We start from the raw sequence: 22,397 nt of genomic DNA on the forward strand, positions 1-22,397 counted from the left end.
AGCCAGGCGTGGTGGCAGGCACCTGTAGTCCCAGCTACTCGGGAGGCTGAGGCAGGAGAATGGCGTGAACCCGCGAGGCAGAGCTTGTAATGAGCCAAGACCGTGCCACTGCACTCCAGCCTGGGTGACAGTGCGAGACTCAGTCTCAATAAATAAATAAATAAATAAATAAATAAATAAATAAATAAATAGCAAAGCTTTATACCCCTAGAAGATCCTACCACATTTCCATATATAAAATTTTGTTCTTATGTAATGTACGATAGGAGTTTTTCTTAACAAATGGAACTTGAGAAAATGAAACTTAAAAAATGAACAATGTGCAGTGATCAAACTTCATAACTATGAAAGAACGTGAAAGGCCTGACACAGTGGCTCACACCTGCAATCCCAGCATATTAGGAGGCCCAGGCAGGCAGACTGCTTGAGTGCAGGCGTTCAAGACCAGCCTGAGCAACATGGCGAAACCCCATCTCTACTAAAAACACAAAAAACTAGCCGGTGTGGTAGTGCAATCCTGTAGTCCCAGCTACTTGGGAGGCTGAGGTGGGAGAATCACTTAAGCTCAGGAGGTCAAGGCTGAAGTGAGCCGAGATCATGCCATTGCACTCCAGCCTGGGCAACCAGAGTAAGACCCTGCCTCAAAGCCTAAAAAAAATAAACAAATAAACAAAAAATATATATATATAATTACTGTGTACTATAAAATCAAGATATTATAGTTTAAAGATACTGTGTCCTGTGAATAAGCTAGAATTTTAGAGTTCTAAACACCAAATAATACTTCCAATGTATTTTCTATGTCATCTCTTCCGGATAAGTATCTATAACGCAGTGGAGAATCTCAATACATAGTTTCTTAATAAATGCACTGGATTTCTAGATAGAGGACAGAAAGAATGATTTGTTGTCCCTTTTATGAACAACTTAAATAAAAACGAGATATGTGGTTTTAAGTGGTTGGAAGAAGTACCTTACTTTAATAATGAAATATCTAGGAATATGATCTCATTTTCTAATCAGTCTAACAAAAATGACTCAGAAATAGTAAAACCAGATTGTGGAATAGGAAAATTAGACAAAACAGTACTTGACTACTCAATAGCCTGAGGTACTCAATACCTCAAACAGTACTTGAGGTACTCAACAGTCTGGCAGAGTAGACATTAAGAGTAAGACAGACTGGATTTGAATTTCAGTTTGGTGCTTGACTTTGGGTGGGTAATTAGCCTTTATTAGTCTTGATTACACATTTAAAAGGTTTAATAAGGCTGGGCACGGTGGCTTATATCTATAATCTCAGCACTTTGGGAGGCTGAGGTGGGTGGATCACCTGAGGTCAGGAGTTGAAAACCAGCCTGGCCAACATGGTGAAACCCTATCTCTACTAAAAATACAAAAATGAGCTGGGAGTGGTGGTGTGCGCCTGTGAGCCCAGCTACTGGGGAGACCGGGGCAGGAGAATAACTTGAACCTGGGAGGTGGAGGTTGCACTGAGCTGAGATTGTGCCACTGTACGCCCGCCCGCCTGGGCGACAGAGCGAGACTGTATCCAAAAAAAAATTTTTTTTTTAAATAAATAAATAAATAAGGCCGGGCACGGTGGCTCACGCCTGTAATTCCAGCACTTTGGAGGCTGAGGCGGGTGGAACACAAGGTCAGGAGATCGAGACCATACTGGCTAACATGGTGAAACCCCATCTCTACTAAAAATACAAAAAATTAGCTGGGCGTGGTGGCACATGCCTGTAGTCCCAGCTACTCGGGAGGCTGAGGCAGAAGAATGATGTGAACCCGGGAGGCCGAGCTTGCAGTGAGCCAAGATTACGCCACTGCACTCCAGCCTGGGTAACAGAGCAAGACTCCATCTAAAAAACAAAAAAAAGTTTAATAATGTCCATACCCATAGGGCTATTGGAAGAATCAACTGAAATGTGTGTAAAAAATGTATTGTATAAAGGCTATCATAAATGATGTGTTCTATTAGTTATTATTTACTTCTTGTTATCAGTTTCTTCACACATAAACTAGATGAACATGGGAAAGTTTCAAAAGAAAGAAATCTACCTACTGGATAAACTAGTACCATCACACAGTTGGTCAAATTAACAGTAGACACAATGATTTACTGAGTGGTCATATTCATTAAGCATTTTAGTAGGCATTATATACACATTCTCCAATTTATCATAATAAGCCCTAGGCGCTAGCTGTTATCACTGCTTCCATTTGAAATATGAGAAAACTGAAAATGATAGAAAACTGGTCCAACGTCACACAAACAGTATGCACAACAGGCATCTGAAGTTAATCTAGCTTCCCTTCCCATTATAATGCATATTTTTCTCTCTGGTACTCTGGATAGAATAAAAACAGAAGCTCAAGGAAAAGAATCTGCAAATAAAATAAAACAAAATAAAAAAGATGTTCCTCAGGCTACGAAGGAACCACTTGTGACATACACATGCATCATCTACATGGGTAAAACTAGAAAGCACATGAGACTCATCATTTTACTCCTCTGAATACTTTTTCTAGTGTTATCCTTGTTGGAGCTAGTTATTCTGTGTACAATTATTTTTCTGTATCATGTCAACTACTTTGAGCTCTGGACCCAATACCTCACTCTCACTGCGAAACATCTCTTATTCTCATTGTAAAGCAGTTTGAGGTCCTGAAACATCAAAATAATCCCATTTGATAACAGTTTAGTTTTTCTCTGGTGGTATGTTTAGAAGAAGCTTCTCATAGAATGGTCAGTGATTAGCTAACGGCACCCAGTGTCTGTCTATAATATGACTGTTACATATGAAAACAGTTTGCCAGAAACCTTTATCTAATTTGCAAACAGGTCACGGTTCCCAGATATGAGGAAAGCATTGAGAACGCAGTCCCAAATTCACAAGCATTCAGAAACTTTCCTAAGTAGTCAGGACAGGAGATAGAAGACACAAATTGTTGTTCTAAGATACCAGAGTGCAATGAACAATCATCTATCCTAAAGGTGAAGTATAATGGGTCCTCAGTGCACAGTATGGTGACTTACCACATAATAGCATCTTTAAAACATTGCTATTGTATTAGTGTCATAAGGTTGATATCAGAAGAGGAACAGGTGACTTTTAGTTCTAATGTATGTTTCAAGGGTAAAGTAAATTTGTATTAAAAATGAAAACCAAAATAGACTATTTCCATTCATATCCTAATGTAGGAAGATAGAAACACCTCAAAATACTTCAAAAAGTGTGGCACTTTTTTGGGGGGAGTGGAGAGGGGAATATCTGGTTTTCAAAGAACTTTCAGAAGCTAAAAAAAAAAGTTTTATAAATGATTATACCCTTCAATGAAAAATCAGCAAGCCAAGGAATTAATCATTTACTTTCTTTTTCAATGAAATTGCTTTGTAGACAGATGAAAGGAGTGAGCATCCAATTGTAGTATCAACTGTTCTGACACCTGTCTACATCCTCCAGCTTCTGCTAGATTAAAGCTAACAAAATCCAGCTTATAATTATTAGCCAATTCAAACATAGATATCTTACTTAAATTATGCTGGAAAACCAGTCCCCAAACTCACAAGAGCCAAAAGATACATATGCATAGCTTATACAAAAAATAAAAACATTAAAAGCTGCATCAAAGGGTTTTTTTTTTCCTAGTTGAACTGAAATAATCAGAACCAATAATTACTACAAATTGCATTAGATTATATACAAAGAAGGAAAACATACATAATGTAAAGATTCTTTTGATCTTCAAAGGATCAGCCCCTTTGTAAACCATATATTCAAAGAGTGGTAAGGGAGCAGAATTTAACATCTGAGGTCCTGAAACTTATATAAGTAATTTTATTCATGTCTCTATTTTCCTTGCATAACAAGCAAGAAAGGGAATTAGTCATCATTCAATACACTCCATGAAGACTGTTTCTTTTACGACCAACCCTGGCAAAATAAAAATTGTAAAGAACCCTTCCCTTGTTACTTCACTGCCCCTTTCCACAAATTACTGTATAATCAGATAATAGAAACTAAGTTAGAAATCAGCTCCGGTTGTATTTTGAGTAAAAACATCAACAATAAGAGCAAGTACTCAGAGAAGAGGCAGAGCAATATGGCAAAACAGAACCCTCCAATGACCAATTCCTTGCATTCCTCCACTGGAACACCAAGTTGCAGAATAATCTGCAGAACTATCCAAATGAGAAAATACCTTCACAAGAGCTAAAGAAACCAGGTGAGAGATCATAGTACCTGGTTTTAGCATAAAACAAGAAAGGGCAAATTGAAAGGGGAAGAAAGAACAGTCTTTCACTGCCTACACCACTCCTACCACAACTCCAGGCAGTACACGGCAGAGAGAGAAGCTGTGTGCTTGGGTGAGACAAGGAAGTATGCCAACAGCTTCGCCTTGAAAGCTACTACCAGAACCCCTCTCCCCTCCCCACTACCCACAATAAATCACAGTACTGGGTCCAACTCCAAACAGTACAGCACAAAGAGAAACTCCTCGCAAACGAGGGGAGAGAAAAGTAAGCAAAGACCTTTGCCTGGGAACCCCAGGAATTCTCAAGTCCCTCAGGCTGGTGAACTGCACACCTGGCCTTAGGGCATTCTCTAGTGCTGAAATGGCTGCAGTGTCCACAGGCTTAGGGAAGTGAACAGTCAGTCCCTTCTGAATTCCTGAAGACCCTCTGAAGAAGGACAGGTACAAACAAGGCGAGGCTGTGAAGATGGAAAAATACCTAATTCTTTAAGGCTCAGATACTGACATACCTCTACAAGTCATCAAGAACATTCAGCTAAATATGACCTCATTTCATATTTATCAGACTATCTATCCTGAAAAGATGAAAGATCCATCCTGAAAAGATGGAGATGTGCAATCCTTCAAAGAATTCAAAAGGAAGCTCAACAAATTTCAAGAAAACACAGAAAATCAGTTCAGAAACTTACCAAAAAATTTAACAAATATATTGATTTTTTTTTTTTTTTTTGGGAGACAGAGTCTCACCCTGTCGCTCAGGTTGAAGTGCAGCAGCACGATCTTGGATCACTGCAACCTCTGCCTCCTGGGTTCAAGTGAGTCTCCTGCCTCAGCCTCCCAAGTAGCTGGGATTACACATGTGCAACACCACACCCTGCTAATTTTTTGCATTTTTATTTTTTAAAAAATCAAACGGAAATACTGGGGGTGAAAAAACAACGGACAAACTGAAAAATACATTAGAAGATCTCAACAGCAAAACTGATCAAGCAGAAGAAAAAAATCAGTAAGGTAGAAGACAGAATATTTGAAAATACAGTCAGCCTGGGTGTGGTGGCTCACATCTGTAATCCCAGCACTTTGGGAGGCTGAGGTGGGTGGATAGCTTGAGCTCACGGGTCTGACCAGACTGGGCAACATGGCAAAACCCCATCTCTACAAAAAATACAAAAATTAGCCAGGTGTGGTGGTATGCACCTGTACTCCCAGCTAACTGGGAGACTGAGGAAGGAGGATCGCTTGACCCCAGGAGGTTGAGGGTGCAGTGAGCCATGATCGTGCCACTGCACTTCAGCCTGGGCAACAGAGTAAGACCCTGTCTCAATCAATCAATCAGTCAAAAGAGAAAAAGAAAGAAAACGCAATCAAAGGAGGAGAAAAACTGAAAAGAAATGAATAAGGCTTATGAGATCTATAGGACAGCATCAAAAGACCAAATGTAGCCAGGTGCAGTAGCTAACACCTATAATCCCAGCACTTTGGGAGGCTGAGGTGGGTGGATCACCTTAGGTCAGGAGTTCAAGACCAGCCTGACCAACATGGCAAAACCCCATCTCTACTAAAAATACAAAATTAGCTGGGTGTGGTGGTACATCACTGTAATCCTAGCTACCCGGGAGGCTGAGGCAGAATAATTGCTCGAACCCAGGTGGCAGAGGTTGCAGTGGGCTGAGATCGTGCCATTGCACTGCAGCCTGGGCAACAAGAGTGAAACTCCACCTTAAAAAAAAAAAAAAAAAAAAAAAGCAAATGTAAGAGTCACTGACCTTCAAGAGGGAGAGAGCAAGGGGCAGAAATAGTAAAAAAATAATAGTAATACAAAATTTTCCAAATCCAGAGGAAGATATAAATATTCAGGGACAAGAGGGTCAAAGACCACCAAGGAGATTCAACCCACATAAGATGATTCCAAGACATATATATAATAATTTAATTCTCAAAGGTCACAAAGAGTGGATCCTAAAAGCAGCAATAAAACCAGTAACATATAAGGGGGCTCCAACACATCTGGCAGCAGACCTTTCAGTGAAAATCTTCTAGGTCAGGAGGGGTCGACATATTCAAAGTACTGAAGGAAAGAAAGGGGCAACCAAGAATACTGTAACCAGCAGAAACATACTCCAAACATGAAGAACAGATAGAGACCTTCTTAGACAGATAAAAGCTGAGGGAATTCATCACCACAGGCCTGTCTTACAAAAACTGCTAACAGTGGTAAAATGTAACAAGAAAACATCTGGATGGATAAAATTCTCTGGTAAAGGTTAACTACACAGCTATGGTGGTCCATGCCTGCAGTCCCAGCTACTCAGGAGGCTGAGTTGGAAGGATTACTCACGCCCAGGAGATCAAGGCCTGCCTGAACAATAGAAGCTAGACCCTGCCACTAAAAAAAAAAAAAAAAAAAAAAAAAAAAAATTCTTTTTAAACTACACAGACAAAAATTCAAAATAATACTCTAATTGTGGCAAGTATATCACTCATATCTTTATGAATTATAAAGACAAAGACAAAACTCTTTTTTTCTTTTTGAGACAAGAGTCTTGCTCTGTCACCCAGGCTGGAGCGCAGGGGTACGATTTCGGCTTACTGTAACCTCTGCCTCCCGGATTCAAGTGATTCTTGCGCCTCAACCTCCGGAGTAGCTGGGATTATAGGCATGCACCAACACACCCAGTTAATTTTCTGAATTGTTTTTCAGTAGAGATGGTGTTTTGCCATGTTGCCCAGGCTGGTCTCGAACTCCTGGCTTTAAGTGATCTGCCTGCCTCGGCCTCCCAAAGTGCTGAGATTACAGGCATGAGCCACTGTGCCTAGCCAAAACAAAACTATTAATAAGAAAAATAACATTTATGCACCCAATAAACATATGAAAAAAAGCTCATCATCACTGATCATTAGAGAAATGCAAATCAGAACCACAATGAGATACCATCTCATGCCAGTCAGAACGGCAATTAAAGTCAAGAAACTATAGATGCTGGAGAGGCTGAGGAGAAATAGGAACGCTTTTACACTGTTGGTGGGAATGTAAATTAGTTCAATGATTGTGGAAGACAGTGTGGCAATTCCTCAAGGATTTAGAACCAGATATACCATTTGACCCAGCAATCCCGTTACTGGGTATATACCAAAAGCAATACAAATCATTCTACTATAAAGACACATGCATATGTTTGTTTCTTGCAGCACTATTTACAATAGCAAAAACATGGGAGCCAACCCAAATGCCCATCAATGACAGACTGGATAAAGAAAATGTGGTACATATACACCATGGAATACTATGCAGCCATAAAAAGGAATGAGATCATGTCTTTGGAGGGACATGGATGAAGCTGGGAGCCATCGTCCTCAGCAATTAACGCAGGAACAGAAAACCAAGCACTGCGTGCTCTCACTCATAAGTGGGAGTTGAACAATGAGAACACATGGACACAAGGAGGGGAACACCACACACGCAGGCCAGTTTGTGGGGGTGGGGGGCGAGGGGAGATTGAGCTTTAGGACAAATAGCTAGTATGCAGAGCTTAAAACCTAGATGATGGGCTGAAACCTACACGTTCTGTACTTGTATCCAGGAAATTAAAGTAAGAAAAAAGAAAAATCAATAATTTGTTAAGAAATGGCGGCCGTGGATGACGCTGGAAACATTCTTAGCAAACTGTCACAAGAACAGAAAATCAAACACCGCATGTTCTCACTCATAGGTGGGAACTGAACAATGAGATCACTTGGACTCGGGAAGGGGAACATCACACACGGGGGCCTATCATGGGGAGGGGGGAGGGGGGAGGGATTGCATCGGGAGTTATACCTGATGTAAATGACGAGTTGATGGGTGCTGACGAGTTGATGGGTGCAGCACACCAACATGGCACAAGTATACATATGTAACAAACCTGCACGTTATGCACATGTACCCTGGAACTTAAAGTATAATAATAATAAAAAATAAATTAAAAAAAAAAAAAAAAGAAATGGCGGCCGGGTGCGGTGGCTCAAGCCTGTAATCTCAGCACTTTGGGAGGCTGAGACGGGCGGATCACGAGATCAGGAGATCGAGACCATCCTGGCTAACACGGTGAAACCCCGTCTCTACTAAAAAAATACAAAAAACTAGCCGGGCGAGGTGGCGGGTGCCTGTAGTCCCAGCTACTCGGGAGGCTGAGGCAGGAGAATGGCATGAACCCGGAAGGCGGAGCTTGCAGTGAGCTGAGATCAGGCCACTGCACTCCAGACTGGGCGACAGAGTGAGACTCCGTCTCAAAAAAAAAAAAAAGAAATGGCAATATAAAAAAGATGTAAACTGAGACATCAAAATATCAAAATGTGGGGGAATGATGTGAAGAGTGTTTGGTGTTAGTTTCTTTTCTTCAAAATCAAAATTAAAGTTGTCATCAGTTTTATTGTGTTTTCCTTGAGAAAGTCTCACTCTGTTGCCCAGGCTGGAGTGCAGTGGCGCATACTGGCTCACTGCAACCTCTGCCTCCCGGGTTCAAGCAATTCTCCTGCCTCAGCCTCCTGAGTAGCTAGAATTATAAGCATGTGACACCACACCTAGCTAATCTTTGTATTTTTAGTAAATATAGGGTTTCACCATGTTGGCCCAGGCTGGTCTCAAAGTCATGACCTCAAGTGATCTGCCTGCCTCGGCCTCCAAAAGTGCTGGGATTACAGGCACGAGCCCACTGAGCCTGGCCTGAATTTGGTTATTTCTTTAGGTCCATTTTCTTAATACAAAACTTACTATGTATTTCAGATGCAAAAACCCATCTTTCCCATTCAAATCATCTTTTAGAATTAGGTACTGCATTACATGGATGAGAAAAAGAAGAGGATGAAATAAGGACAGTTAATTCCATCTATGTAGACAGTTTGACCTTACATATATAAACTCAATCTTAATCCTTACAACAACCTCATTAGAAAGATACTATTAGTACCCCCATTTTAAGAACAAGGAAACAGACACAGGGAGTTGAGTAACTTGACCATGGTCATTAGCAAGTGACTGGTGGCCCTGGGATTTGAGTGTGGCCCTAAAGTCTGTAGTCTTCACCAAATTTCTTAGCCAAAAGTAGTGGATTAGAGTAAAAGAGTTTAACCATTTCCCAAATGGTCATTCTTTAGGGTCGTGGTTCTAAACTGGGGGCAATTTGTCCCCAGGAATATCTAATGGCAATGTCTGATGATATTTTCAATTGTCGTGACTTGAGTGGGGGAGGAAGGGGAGAGTGCTACTGGCATCTGGTAGGTAGTGGCCACGGATGATGCTAAACATCCTACAATGCACAGGACACCCTCCCATAAAAAATAATCATCTGGACCCAAATGCCATCATAATAAAAGGAGGAAAAAATGACATTTCCCAATTTAGCCTGACTTTTAAAATCATCAAAATCATACTTTAGACATGCCTTATTTTGGGAAAAGGAAATGGTATGCTGCAAAATCTAAAAGAAACACAAGAATAGGAAATTACTATTAGGTAGAAAAAGAAGAAATCATCATTGGGGATGCAAAAGAGGAAAAATCTCCCCAAACTCCAACAACTATGTAGTTAACTAGAAGAAAGGTTACAAATAGGAAACAATAATACTGCTGACTTGAATATCAGCACGTTCCACTAGAGCATGTGACTAAATCTTCCTAAGTCACAAGCCAATTACTATGTGCCAAATTTCTAGTGCAATAAAGGTGTTTTCTTTTTTTTTTTTCAGATTGTTACAGGTTGATACAGATTTTCTGTATCAACGTTTCATCACTAGTCTATTAAGGATATTATGAAGTTAAATCATTATTCTTTAAAATTCTAGTACCACATTATTCAAGACTTTCTCAGTACCCTTAAAAATGACGTGAGTTTGCTAGTGCCCATCAGATTTGTATTTCATTTTAAAAACAAAAATTGTATCTGATCTTCCATCACAAGGCACCTCACAACTTTTAAATTTAAAATTCCAGTGTTTAAGAGAAATTCAAGTCTTAATAAAGTCCTATCCCTCAATTTATATAAGTTGACTTAAGTCCCAGTCTAAGTATTAATTTTTCTTACAGATGCCCAACTATAGATTGAGCATCCCTAATCCAAAAATCTGAAATGGCCCAAATCTGAGATTTTTTTGAGTGCCAGAATACTGCTACAAGTGGAAAATTTCATACAAGTACTTTGTTTCATATACAAAATTATTTAAAATACTGTATAAAATTATCTTCAGACTATATGAGGTGTATATGGAATATAAATAAATTTCACATTTAGACTTGAGTTCCATCCCCAAAATATCTTGTTGCATATATGCAAATATTTCAAAATCCCAAAAATCCAAAATCTGAAACATTTTGGATTAAGGATACTCAACCTATATTAAATTTCCACAACTTACATGTGAAAAATAGTTCTGAACAACCACACACTTACATAATATTATATGTTGAAGCAAACAGTATTCTCACTAAAAATGTAAAACAAATTTTTCTGATACAATTAGATATCTTTCTAAACTTAACCTCCACCGTTTCTAGCTTTCTTTCAATAATCTCAGTACTTTATCTTGGAGAAAACTCTAACATGTCTTATTAACTCATTTTTTTTCATTCATTAATGTATCTAACAAACATTTAGAGTGCTGACTACTACCAAAGACTATGTTCTTTAACATTTCAATATTAAAAACTTCAATAATTTTCATGCCACTTTTTTTCCACTGAGAGAAACACTAATGAGTTAAAATGTAGGTAGCTTAAATTTGGCTTATTTATCAAAAATAAGTAACATGCCACACCATTTCATAGCGAGGAAATCTGTTCACCTTGTGCGTGTCCAGCTGGGGAGCAATATCATCTGGTGGTTAAAAGAGGCATTCCTGGTGTGAAGTAGTCCAGATTCAAACTGGCTTATACCATGCCAAATGCTAGATCTCTTACCTTACAAATGTTACTTAACATTTTTAAGTAATTGTTTGCTCTGTGAGAAGGGATAATCATGTCTATACCTCATCAGGCTGTTTTAAGAATTAAATTATCAACATAAAGCACTTAGGAAAGTATATGGCATTTGGTAAGTATTATCTATTGTTATGATGTTGAGACAAAATAATTATATATATCCTTAATACAAATTACCATAGTAGAAGTAAATAATACATAAAGAACAAATAAGGATTTCTAAAACTGGACTTACATCACTAATTTATCACTAGGATGTATATGCTCTAAAAATTCCCTAAGACAGGGTTCCGCAACCCCTGGACCATGGAGTGGTATCAGTCCATGGTCTGTTAGGAGCCAAGCTGCATAGGAGGAAGTGAGCAGAGGAAAAGCAAGCATTACCGTCGGAGCTCCGCCTCCTGTCTGATCAGTGGCAGCATTAGATTCTCATAGGAGTGGTAACCCTATTGTGAACGGTGCATGTGAGGGATGTAGGATGTAGGTTGCACACTGCTTATGAGAATCTAATGCCTGATGATTTGAGGTGGAATAGCTTCATCCCGAAAACATTCCCTTCCCCTCCCCCAGATCATGGAAAAATTTTCTTCCACAAAACAGGTCCCTGGTGCCAAAAAGGCTGGGGATTGCTGCTGTAAGACATAAAGATCTAATGTAGTACCATTATTCTTTTAACACAACATCAGGCCCTGAGACCTGCTTTTAAGCCTTTAGAATTAAAAGTACAAAAAAATAGGGGCCCAGCATAATGGCTTTGATACAGAAGGGCAGCAAAAAGGGCTGTCACGCCATTAACAAGGTGGTGACCTGAGAATAAACATTCATAAGTGCATCCATGAAGTGGGTTTCAAGAAATGTGCTGACATGGCCGGGCGCGGTGGCTCAAGCCTGTAATCCCAGTACTTTGGGAGGCCGAGGCGGGTGGATCACAAAGTCAGGAGATCGAGACCATCCTGGCTAACATGGTGAAACCCCGTCTCTACTAAAAATACAAAAAACTAGCCGGGCGTGGTGGCGGGCGCCTGTAGTCCCAGCTACTCGGAGGCTGAGGCAGGAGAATGGCGTGAACCTGGGAGGCGGAGCTTGCAGTGAGCCGAGATCGCGCCACTGCACTCCAGCCTGGGTGACACAGGGAGACTCCGTCTCAAAAAAAAAAAAAAGAAATGTGCTGACCATGCACTAAAATTTCAAAAATTTGCTATGAAAAAGAAGGGGACTCCAGGTGTGTACAATGATATGAAACTCAATCAGGCTGACTAAGCCAAAAGTATAAACAATGTCCCATACCGCATCCATGTGCAGTTGTCCAGAAAAATGTAATGAGGAAGATTCACCAATCAAGCTCTATGTTATTTATATACCTGCCATCACTTTAAAAAATCTACACAGTGTGAATGAGAACTAAGTACTGACTGTCAAAGTATTTTTAAAAGTATTTCATGCCAAACTCCGCAAAATAGGAATTGAAACGAAGCAATATATTCTTCTTTAAATGACCAAACCAAAGCATTTTGTATTTGCTTTATGGGAGTGAGAATTTTTAGAAGAAAAAAACAACTTGCAAACTTCCTTATAAATAATCCAAAATAAAAAGAAAACAAAACTAATAATACTCTTCAATTAACATACTTTATAACACACTTTATGAAGTGCTATTGACTTTGAAATGTTAGATATTTAATATGTCTATGTAAAAAGAGGACTGAAGATTAGTCTAATAAAACATAGTTATTATAAAAAATGGAAATTCAGACAAGAATGAAATAAATTTGTAAAATGAATATAACCAAAATAAACTAGAGCACCCACAGTCCCAAGAGTACCTATCTCACTAAGTGCTTTCTGGATCTGGACCAACACTTACCACGTCATCATCAGCTAACAAAATTCACATCCATATAGAAAAAAGTACCACTGCCTAGCAACACACAGCCATACTGATGGCCAAAAATAGTGTTTACATTTTGATGCTTGAAAGAAACAAATTTTAAGAAAACATTTCCTCACCTATTATCAGATGGCAGAAGAGAGAGCAAAGCCAAAGCTGAAAGTTTCCTTCTTTCAGGCTGGGTAATGTTGTCCATTCGATCGACCCACATTTCAATCATATTTCCCAAAAGCTGGTCCATCTGAAACAAGAGGAGGAGGCATCTCAAAATACCTAAAATATGTTTTACTTGTGGGTAAATACTTTTAAAGGCTAAAGCCTCATAAGTCATGGTTAAAATTCAATTACAGTAAACCACAGAACTGGAATACCTGAACTGGGGGTAAGTCATGAGCTGGAAACTGATAATTTGAGCATAACCAGAAACTGACTCTAATTAATCCTGAGAGCTAAGTAGACTTATTCAAAACATGTAAGTAGCCCATGAGTGATTTTAGTAATATCATTTAATAAATCACTGCCAATCAGGTACAACGAAAAAATAAACGCATTTTTCAAAATTGTCAACTTGTACTTATAGTTTATTCAACTGGATGATTATTGTTGAATGTTCTCTAATTTGCTAGACTAATTTGCTGCTACTCTCAGAGGGGAGGACAAGTTGCAACCTCAAACTGCAGAGTTTCAAAGGAAAACAAATCAATTATTTCCTAAGACATTTGCGTGCTACACTAAAAATGATGCTAAAACAAATCAACAAAATACAGAACGTGATGGCTAATTTTATGTATAAACTCTGCTGGGCTAAGGTGCTCAGTAGTTTGATCCAACACTAGGCTAGATGTTGCTGTGACAGTATTATATAGATGTGATTAACATTTACAATGAGTTGATGCTAAATAAAGGAGAATGCCCTAGATAATGTGAGTGGGCTTCAACCAATTCATTGAAAATCCTAAGAGCAAAAACAGTATGCCCAGGAAAGAAGAAATTTTGCCTCAAGACTGTAACAGAAATCCTGCCTGAGTTTCCAGCCTGCTATATAAAATTCAGACTTACCAGCCCCACAATTATGTACGTCAATTCTTTAATCTAACTGTGGAGACAAAAATGACTCCATCTTGAATGCTAATGCAATATGATGGCTTCTGATTAGCCCTAGTCCTGGGAAGGCCTCCTGATTTCTGCTTTATTTACTGTCCCTAGTGTAAGGACAAAGCAATCTTGACTTTACTACACTCATTATAGGCTATGCTGCACATGGCATTCTTGCATATTCTGGAGCACATACACCAATTCCCTATAAAATATAATAAACCTGAGGGTCTGGAAGTAGCAGTGCGAATATCTACCTATCTTGCTGCCGCCTTCTGCTCTCAGTTCTCCCAGTAAAACATCCTTTGCTGACAAACTGCACTAGTCTACCTTGTTCTCTGCTTTCTAGGGCCCTTCAGCGTTTAAGAGCCATTTTGAATACATGGCCCTTTTGCAAACACACACTCTACTGGTTCTGTCTCTATAGGATCTATGAGGTAAAATGCCATCAAGCGTACTGATCACATAGATTGAAACTACATCAGCCAGGCGTGGTGGCTCACGCCTGTAATCCCAGCACTTTGGGGGGATGAGGTGGGCAGATCATGACGTCAAGAGATCGAGATCATCCTGGCCAACATGGTGAAACCCTGTCTCTACTAAAAATACAAAAATTAGCTGGGCGTGGTGGCATGCACCTGTAGTCCCAGCTACTTGGGAGGCTAAGGCAGGAGAATCTCTTGAACCTGGAAGGCGGAGGTTGCAGTGAGCCGAGATCGCAACACTGCACTCCATCCAGCCTGGGTGACACAATGAGACTCCATCCACCCCCTGCAAAAAAAATTAGGCCAATTAATAATCCTACCATGTCCTCTAAGTGTTCAAGTTAAAGGTAGTCACACATCTCTCACTTTAAACCAAAAGCTAGAAATGATTCAGCTTGGTGAGAAAGACATGTCAAAAGCTGAGATAGGCTGAAAGGCCTCTTGATGCAAACAGGCTGTTAATCCAAAGGAAAAGTTCTTGAAGAAAATTAGAAGTGCTACATCAGTGCACATATAAATGATAAAAAAGCAAAACAGCCTTACTGCTGACATGGAGAAAGTTCCATTAGTCTGCATAGAGGATCAAATCAGTCACAACATTCTCATAAGCCAAAGCCTAATCCAAAACAAGGCTCTAATTCTCTTTAATTCTATGAAGGTTGAATGAGGGGAGAAAGCTGCAGAAAAAAAGTGTGAAGACAGCAGAGGATGGTTCATGAGGTTTAATAAAAGAAGCCAGCTGGGTGCAGTGGCTCACGCCTGAAATCCCAGCACTTTGGGAAGCCAAGGCAGGTGGATCACAAGGTCAGGAGTTCAAGACCAGCCTAGTCAAGATGGTAAAACCCCATCTCTACTAAAAATACAAAAATTAGCCAGGCGTGGTGGTGGGCGCCTATAATCCCCGCTACTTGAGAGGCTGAGGCAGAGAATTGCTTGAACCCGGGAGGCGGAGGCTGCAGTGAGCCGAGACCGTGTGACTGCACTCCAGCCTGGGTGACAGAGCCAGACTCCGTCTCAACAACAACAACAACAACAAAAGCCACCTCCATAAGATAAAAGTGGAAGGCGAAGCAACAAGTGTTGATGTGGAAACTGCAGCAAGTTATTCAGATCTTGCTAAGATCTCTGAGGAAAGTGGTTACACTAAACAACAAGTTTTCCATGTAAATGAAACAGCCTTCTACTGGAAGAAGATGCAATCCAGGACTTTCACACCTAGGGAGGAGAAGTCAGGGACTGGGTTCAAAGCATCAACGTGTCCACAGACTGACTTTCTTATTAGGAGATAATGTAGCTGGTGACTTTCAGTTCAAACCAATGTTTATTTACCATTCTAAAAATCTTAAATCCCTTAAGAATTACTCTGTACCTACTCTGCCCGAGCTCTCTAAATGGAACAACAAATCCTAGATGACAGCATATCTGCTTACAGCATGGTTTGCTGCTATTTTAAGCCCACTTTTGAGACCTATGGCTCAAAAAAAAAAAGATTTCTTTCAAAATATTACTGTTCACTGACAATGAACCTGGTCACCCAAGAGCTCTGATGGAGATGTACAGGAGATTAATGTTGTTGTTTGTATGCCTGCTGACACAACATCTATTCTGCAACTCACAGATCAGGAAGTCATTTCAAACTTCAGTCTTATTATTTCAGAAATACATTTCATAACGCTATAGCTACCATAGGGAGTGATTTCTCAGATGGATCTACGCAAAGTCAATTGAAAACCTTCTGGAAAGAATTCACCGTTCCAGGTGCTATTAAGAACATCTGTGACCCATGGGAGGAGGTCAAAACATCAACATTAACAGGAGTTTGGAATAACTTGATTCCAACTCTGATGGATGATTTTGAGGAGTTCAAGACTTTGTTGGAGAAATAATTGCAGATATGGGGGAAATAGTGAAAACTGCAGTTAGAAGTGAAACCTCAAGATGTGACTAAAGTTTTACAATTTCATGATAAAGCTTGAACAGATTAGGAGTTGCTTTTCTCTCTCTTTTTTTTTTTTTTTTTGAGACAGAGTTTCAGTCTTGTTGCCCAGGCTGAAGTGCAATGGCGGGATCTCAGCTCACTGCAACCTCCGCCTCCCGGATTCAAGCAATTCTCCTGCCTGAGCCTCCCAAGTAGCTAGGATTACAGGCATGTGCTACTATGCCTGGCTAATTTTGTATTTTTAGTAGAGACAGGGTTTCACCATATTGGCCAGGCTGGTCTCAAGTTCCGGACCTCAGGTGATCCACCACCTCGGCCTCCCAAAATGCTGGGATTACAGGTGTGAGCTACCACGCCCAGCCATGACGAATTGTTTCTTATGGATGAGCAAAAAACAAAAACAAAGAGTGGTTTCTTAAGATGGAATCTACTCCTGGTGAAGATGCTGTGAACACTGCTAAAATAACAACGAATGATTTAGAATATTACATAAACTTAATAAAGTAGCAGCAGAATCTGGGAGGATTGACTCCAATTGTGACAGAATTTCTACTGAGGACCAAATAGTCCATCGTCATCATTAAAAAAAATGAAGTTTCAGTGATTCTGTTATCACTACCAAAACAACCTACTGTTCTTTATCCTTTGCCTGCAACTTCCTTCCATCCTCTTTTATTTTTCCTTTTCTTGCTCTCTGAGGACCATTTAGTCTCTAGTAGAATTTTTGTCAAAACTGGAGTCAATCCTCTCATTCGTGAAGGGAAGAGTCAATTGATGCAGCAAACTTCATTTGTCTTATTTTAAGAAACTGTGACAGCAGCCCACACCTACAGCAACCACCACCCTGATCAGCCAGCAGTCATCACTATCAAGGCAAGACCATCTACCAGCAAAAACATTCACTGAAGGCTGAGATCACTAGAATTTTCTAGCAATAAATTATTTTTAATTAAGGTACATACATTGTTACTTTAGACATAATACCATTGCACACTATTAATATACTACAGTATAGTGTAATTATAACTATATGCATTGGAAAACCAAAAAATTTGTATGACTTATGTTATGAAGATACTCACTTTATTGTGGTAGTCTGTAACCAAACTCACAATATCAAGTATGCCTACACAAGTTTTCTAAGATGTCAGAAACAAATCTAGAATGTAATAATACTCTCATACTAATAATTTTCTGGTATTTTTATTAAATATTTTATCCCTTCAAATATTCTATTAAAACTACATAGTAAATGGTATTGAGAAAATGCTGATAGTATTTAAATGCTTTTTGTTCATTTTGACAGTTAAAAAATCAAACACAACTGTCTATTGTCAATTCATTATGGTCCTTTACTTTTTTCCCTGATTGTTGCAAAAATTCTTTACTTTTGCCAGTGGAATTTTAATAGGAAATAACGGACATTCTGATAAAATATAATTTAGACCCTTCAACTCCTAATAATTCTTAAGCATCTTTGCTCCCAAACTTTATATTACTAGCAATAGTAAGCCACTATATTTTTGTTGAAATAGTAAAAGTTTCTTTATTCCAGGAATAAATACCAATTTTAGTTTGCACTGAATCCTATATTTACAGCAGTTATTGAAGACTTTTAAAATTGTTAAATATACCAGAAGATGTCCTAAACTGCAGATTATTGATAGTTTATTATTGATAAAAATTTCTTCACTGTACTCCTGCAGATTCAAAACATGTGTTTACAATATTTAAAAGGACTGCTCAATTTTTATAGTAAAATTTTACCATTAATTGTAACACTTATCAAAGCCACTTTTTACCCTGTTTGCTAATTTGCAGGATTTATGTCAATATTTTAACAACTGGTATGACCACATTGACACCTATCAGCTGAATATCAGTTCTGGGCTGCAGAATTTATAATTAGTTTAACAGAGATTCAGAACAGATTTCTAAAACCACAGTACGTTGAGCCTTGGTATAAAGTTCTAGGTGACTTACTATAATTCTAGCCCAACAAATGAAAAAACAAACAAAAAAATAGAAGGCAGAGAAGAGAGGGCTAAGAGTTCTTTTCAGCCACAGTTTGAGTATGGACAATGCAGGAAACATACGAACCAGTCAAACCTCATCAGTGTAACATGACAAATATCAAACCAGCTGTCCAATCCAGAAGACCAAATGTCTAATCCAGAATAAGAACACAGCATTCTGGAAAGGAATGTATTCTAGGTACCAGCACAATGAAGTGTGGATATAAAAACAATATAGAATTGGGAAGAAAAAGAGGGACAAATAGGCATTGTAAGATCTGGATTAGCCCACTAGCCTATAGATGGAGGCATGACAGTATTTCCCTTACATTTCTATTACTGATGTACTGTAAAAACAAATGATATGTCAATGGGAAGTGAGAGACCATGGGTATATTTTAAGTTCCTAAGCAAGAAAGAGCTCATGCCAGGCAAGGTGGCCCACCCCTGTAATCCCAGCACTTTGGGAGGCTGAGGTGGATGGATCACCTGAAGTCGGGAGTTCAAGACCAGCCTGACCAACATGGAGAAACCTTGTCTCTACTAAAAATACAAAATTAGGCGGGCATGGTGGCGTGCACCTGTAATCCCAGCTACTTGGGAGGCTGAGGCAGGAGAATCGCTTGAACCTGGGAAGCGGAGGTTGCAGTGAGCCAAGATGGTGCCATTGCACTCCAGCCTGGGCAACAAGACTGAAACTCCGTCTCAAAGAACAAACAAACAAACAAACAAACAGACAAAAACAGGGCTCATGACCGTCTCAGAGTTGTTATCAAGGATATAGAGACACTGACAATAATGTTTAGATAACACATTGAGGGGCACCCACAAGTGAGGCCAAGAATTCAAATGAGATCTAGGTGACTGAGGCGAAAGCCCAAGATATTCAAGGGGACAGGATCCTCATGCACCAAGGGATTTTAGAAAGGGCTGGACATGTGAATAAATCTAACAAGAATACTGAGCCCTCATCAAGTAGAAGTTTTGTAAAATAATCACAAGCTACAAAAAAGCCACAAAACAAACAATCAAAACCAATTACAGTAGGAATCTGGGGGTGGGGGAGTGGAAGGAGTATCCAAGACTAGGAGAGCAAGGAAAGGAAAGATAAAGGAGGATGGAAAGAAGATGAAAGGAAATTGCAGGAAAGGACAATGAAAAGTAATACAAAGTAGGTTGTTTTGGTAATGATACCAAAATCGCTGAAACTTCATTTTTTAAAAAACTTCTCATTTTAAATTTTTTTGTTTTAAAAAACTATTTAAACTTTTTTTTAGAGACAGAATCCTGTTCTGCTGCCCAGTCTGGAGTGCAGTGATCATAGCTAAACGCAGCCTCAAATTCCGGGGCTCTAATTTTTTTTAGTTTTTGTAGAGATGGAGTCTCGCTTTGTTACCCAGCCTGGTCTTAAGCTCCTGGCTTAATCCTCTCACCTAGACTTCTCAAGGCACTGTGATTACAAGGCATGAGCCACCACACCTGGCCACTGAAACCTTAAAATGTGTTTGCTTTCAAAGTTACCAAGCAGTAACTGGAGTAGTCCTCACATGATACTTTAATTACATGATAAGCAAAGCTAAGCCATTTTATTTATTTTTATGTATTTACTTATTTTTGAGACAGTCTTGCTCTGTCTCCCAAACTCGAGAGCAGTGGTGCGATCTCAGCTCACTGCAACTTCTGCCTCCCAGGTTCAAGCGATTCTCCTGCCTCAGTCCCCCAAGGAGCTGGGATTACAGGTGCCTGCCATCATGCCTGTCAAAAGCTAAGCCATTTTAATTACTCAATAAGATGTAAATTTTTTTTTTGCATTATGATATAATATTTTAAAGCTAACAGCACCCCAAAGAAATATATTAATGTTAAATTACATTTAACTGACTTAATATCTCACTGGATTGCATTTGTATTTAATCAGATCAAATGTTGATATGGACTCATATGACATTTTTTTTTCCTTAATTAAAAACTAGATAGAAGAAAACTGAAGGTGGCTGGACACAGTGGCTTATGCCAGTAATCCCAGTGCTTTGTGAGGCAGGGGCAGGAGTATCTCTTGAGACCAGGAGTTCAAGTCTAGCCTAGGCAACATGCAAGGCTGTATGTCTACAAAAAATTTTAAATATTAGCCAGGTGTAGGGCCGGTTGCAGTGGCTCATGCCTGTAATCCCAGCACTTTGGGAGGCCAAGGCGGGCAGATCACAAGGTCAGGAGATCAAGACCATCCTGGCTAACACGGTGAAACGCCATCTCTACTAAAAATACAAAAAATTAGCCGGACGGGGTGGCTGGCGCCTGTAGTCCCAGCTACTCGGGAGGCTGAGGCAGGAAAATGATGTGAACCTGGGAGGTGGGGCTTGCAGTGAGCCGAGACTACACCACTGCACTCCAGCATGGGCGACAGAGGAAGACTCCGTCTCAAAAAAAAAAAAAAAAAATTGCCAGGTGTGGTGGCACGCATCTGTAGTCACATTTACTTGGGAAGCTAAGGTGAAAGGATCACCTGAGTCTAAGAGTTTGAGGTTGCAGTGAGCTATGATTGTGCCATGCATTCTAGCCTGGATGATAGAGTAAGACTCAGTCTCTAAAAATTTTTAAATAACACAGCAAATTTTTAAAATTTAAAAACATAAAAAAGTTAAAAAAAAAAAAAAAAGACATACCATGTTCATGAACTGGTGAAATGAATACTGTTAAAATGACCATGCCACCGAAAGTAATCTGCAGATTCAATGCATTCGCTATCAAAATACCAATTATATCCTTCAAAGAAATAGAAAAAAAAAAAATTCGTATGGGACCATAAAAAAATCCCAAATAGCCAAAGCAACGCTGAGAAAAAGAACAAAACTAGAGGCATCACATCACCATATTTCAAAATATACTACATAAGCCAGGTGCAGTGGCTCAGTCCTGTAATCCCAGCACTTTGGGAGTCCAGAGCGGGTAGATCACTTGAGGTCAGGGGTTCGAGATCAGTCTGGCCAAAATGGTGAAACCTCGTCTCTACTAAAATACAAAAAGTAGCCAGACATGGTGGCATGTGCCTATAAGCCCAGTTACTGGGGAGGCTGAGTCAGGAAAATTGCTTGAGCCTGGGAAGCGGTGGTTGCAGTGAGCCAAGATTCTGCTACTGCACTCCAGCCTGGGCCACAGAGCTAGACTCCATCTCCCAAAAAAAAAAAAAAAAAAGTGTGTGTGCGTGTGTGTGTATAACAAATACAATATATATACTACAAATATAGTAACCAAAATAGCATGGTACCAGCATAAAAACACACATAGACCAACAGAACAGAGAACCCAGAAGTAAATCCATACATTCACAGCCAACTGATTTTAGAAAAAGGTAGCATGAATATTCATGGAGAAAGAACAGTTACTTCAACCACAGTGCTAGAAAAACTGGATATCCATATGCAGAAGAATGAAACTAGACCCCTATCTCTGGTGATATACATAAGTCAACTTTAAATGAACTAAAGACTTAAAATGTGAGACCCACAAATATAAAATTACTAGAAGAAAACAGGGAAAACACATCAGGACACTGGTCAGAGAAAAGATTTTATGAATAAAACCTCAAAAAAATAGGCAACAAAAAGAAAAACAGACAAACGGGATTCTATCAAACTAAAAAGCTTCCATACGGCAAAAGCAACAAACAACAGAGTAAAAGGACATCTCACAGAATGGGAGAAAATAGTTGCAAATTATACATCCAACAAAGGATTACTTTCCGAAATACACAAAGAACT

At 39.4% G+C, this 22,397-nt stretch overlaps 1 protein-coding gene across 8 annotated transcripts in view; it reads right to left on the reverse strand.

The window, feature by feature from the left end:
- The window catches only part of LOC105499461 (importin 11), a 229,150-nt gene that overhangs the window by 65,438 nt on the left and 141,315 nt on the right, over positions 1 to 22,397 (reverse strand). For all 8 annotated transcript variants that reach the window (XM_011772019.3, XM_011772017.3, XM_011772018.3 and 5 more), the window contains one exon: positions 13,225 to 13,346. In XM_011772019.3, coding sequence (XP_011770321.2) covers positions 13,225 to 13,346 — 122 coding nt within the window. The remainder of the gene's footprint in view (positions 1 to 13,224; positions 13,347 to 22,397) is intronic.

This window comes from Macaca nemestrina, chromosome 6 (genome assembly GCF_043159975.1).
Source record: "Macaca nemestrina isolate mMacNem1 chromosome 6, mMacNem.hap1, whole genome shotgun sequence".
In the NCBI taxonomy this organism is placed as follows: domain Eukaryota; kingdom Metazoa; phylum Chordata; class Mammalia; order Primates; family Cercopithecidae; genus Macaca; species Macaca nemestrina.